This window comes from Pteropus alecto, unplaced genomic scaffold, assembly GCF_000325575.1.
Source record: "Pteropus alecto unplaced genomic scaffold, ASM32557v1 scaffold313, whole genome shotgun sequence".
In the NCBI taxonomy this organism is placed as follows: Eukaryota; Metazoa; Chordata; class Mammalia; order Chiroptera; family Pteropodidae; genus Pteropus; species Pteropus alecto.
The window spans coordinates 1,032,303-1,033,712 of NW_006434832.1; the positions used below are offsets into that span (position 1 = coordinate 1,032,303).

General features: G+C 56.7%; 1 protein-coding gene across 1 annotated transcript in view; it reads right to left on the reverse strand.

Annotated features, from left to right (window-relative positions):
* The window catches only part of KIF18B (kinesin family member 18B), a 19,214-nt gene that overhangs the window by 1,486 nt on the left and 16,318 nt on the right, over positions 1-1,410 (reverse strand). Inside the window, exons 14-15 of the mRNA XM_025045610.1 lie at positions 528-617; positions 5-43 (exon numbers count right to left, since the gene is read on the reverse strand). Of these exons, the coding sequence (XP_024901378.1) occupies positions 5-43; positions 528-617 (129 nt within the window). The remainder of the gene's footprint in view (positions 1-4; positions 44-527; positions 618-1,410) is intronic.

A 1,410-nucleotide genomic window follows, 5' to 3' on the forward strand; every position in this document is an offset into this window, starting at 1 on the left:
CTGCTGGGGACGGGCAAGGCGACGACGGCGGGAAACTGAGGAACTGAGGGAAGGAAGGAAGGTCACAGCCGTGCCCTTGGACTACAGGTGGGGGTAGGTGGAGCTAGACATCAAGCCTTGAGAGCAGGGGAAGCCTGGGCCTCAAGAAAAGCCTCCAAGGCCAGATCTGAGGGTGGGAGAGGCAGGGTGGGGGTGGAGGGGAAAGGGAGCTTAGTGGGGTTTGGGAGGAAAGTAGAGGTGAGGAGGTAGGTAGCCCATTCCCTGGATTAATTGGTGAACACTGAGTGTCTGCCCTGTGGAGAGGGAGCCTGTAGCCTTTAACCAAAAGAAGATACCCTTCACTTCTAGTGTAATCCTATAACAGCAAGAGCCAAGGGGCCCTCGGTCAGAGAACCAGACGCTGACCCTGCTCATAAGACCCCTACTACTGGCTCCAAAGGGTACAGAGACACACAGAAGCCTGTAGTTGGCCCAGGTGTCCACTGCCCTGGTGAAAGCTTTTCTCCCCCTAAACCTCCCAACCTCACCTCACAACGCGCCTCTTCTTGCGGGCTGAGGTCCCAGGGAAGGAAGGTGCTGGCCTGGGGCCCTTCATGGTGAACAGGGGCACAGGTCCACTGAAGGAGGGAGAAAGACAAAGGGAGACAGATGAAGAGGGAGCTGGAAAAGGGTGCCAGCACCTCCTCCCTCCAGCTGCAGCTTGGGGGAGGGGGAGGTTGGACAAGATGACCTCTGAGGTTTCTTCCTGCTAAGAGGTGGATTCCTCTCCCTGCCTCACTCGGCCTAGGCTGACAGCTGAGTGACAGGCCTGTTCTGGGAGAATATCCAGGTGTCAGCTTTTGGTGTGTCTGGGGAACTGGAGTTCAAACAATTTCACCCTTCCACTTGCCCGCTCGGAGCTTGTTACTGAGAGGTGATTCAGGCCATGGGAAGGGCGGGGGTCCAGTGGGCAGCCTGCTGCCCTTGGCCTCACAAGTCCAGGTAAGTCTGCCACTTGTTCTTGGCCTTGGACTGTCCTGAGATGGTCCCTGTTCCCCTACCCTGTCATGTGGGTGGAAGGTGGGGGTAACAGCTTCATCTTCTCACTGAAAAAAGTTTTCTGAGGATCCCCTTCCCAGTTTCAGATGCTGGGCTGGACGGTAAATTCTGGGGGTGGCAATGGCAGAAAGCGGTATTTCTCAGTGGGACTCAGAACTCGGATAGGGCTAAAGAGCCCAAGCAATGCAGAGGAACAGAGATGGCTGGGCTCCCCTTGTGAATTCCTGCTCCCTGCTGACCCATCCCAAGTGGGGGTCCTGTTAGCTACTCAGGGGCGTGCCACAAACCAGCACAGAGCTGGCAGCTTTGCAGCAGACAGACAAGGCAGGGCCCCTGAGAGTAGCAACGCTTCTGTGGAACTGTATGTTCTGC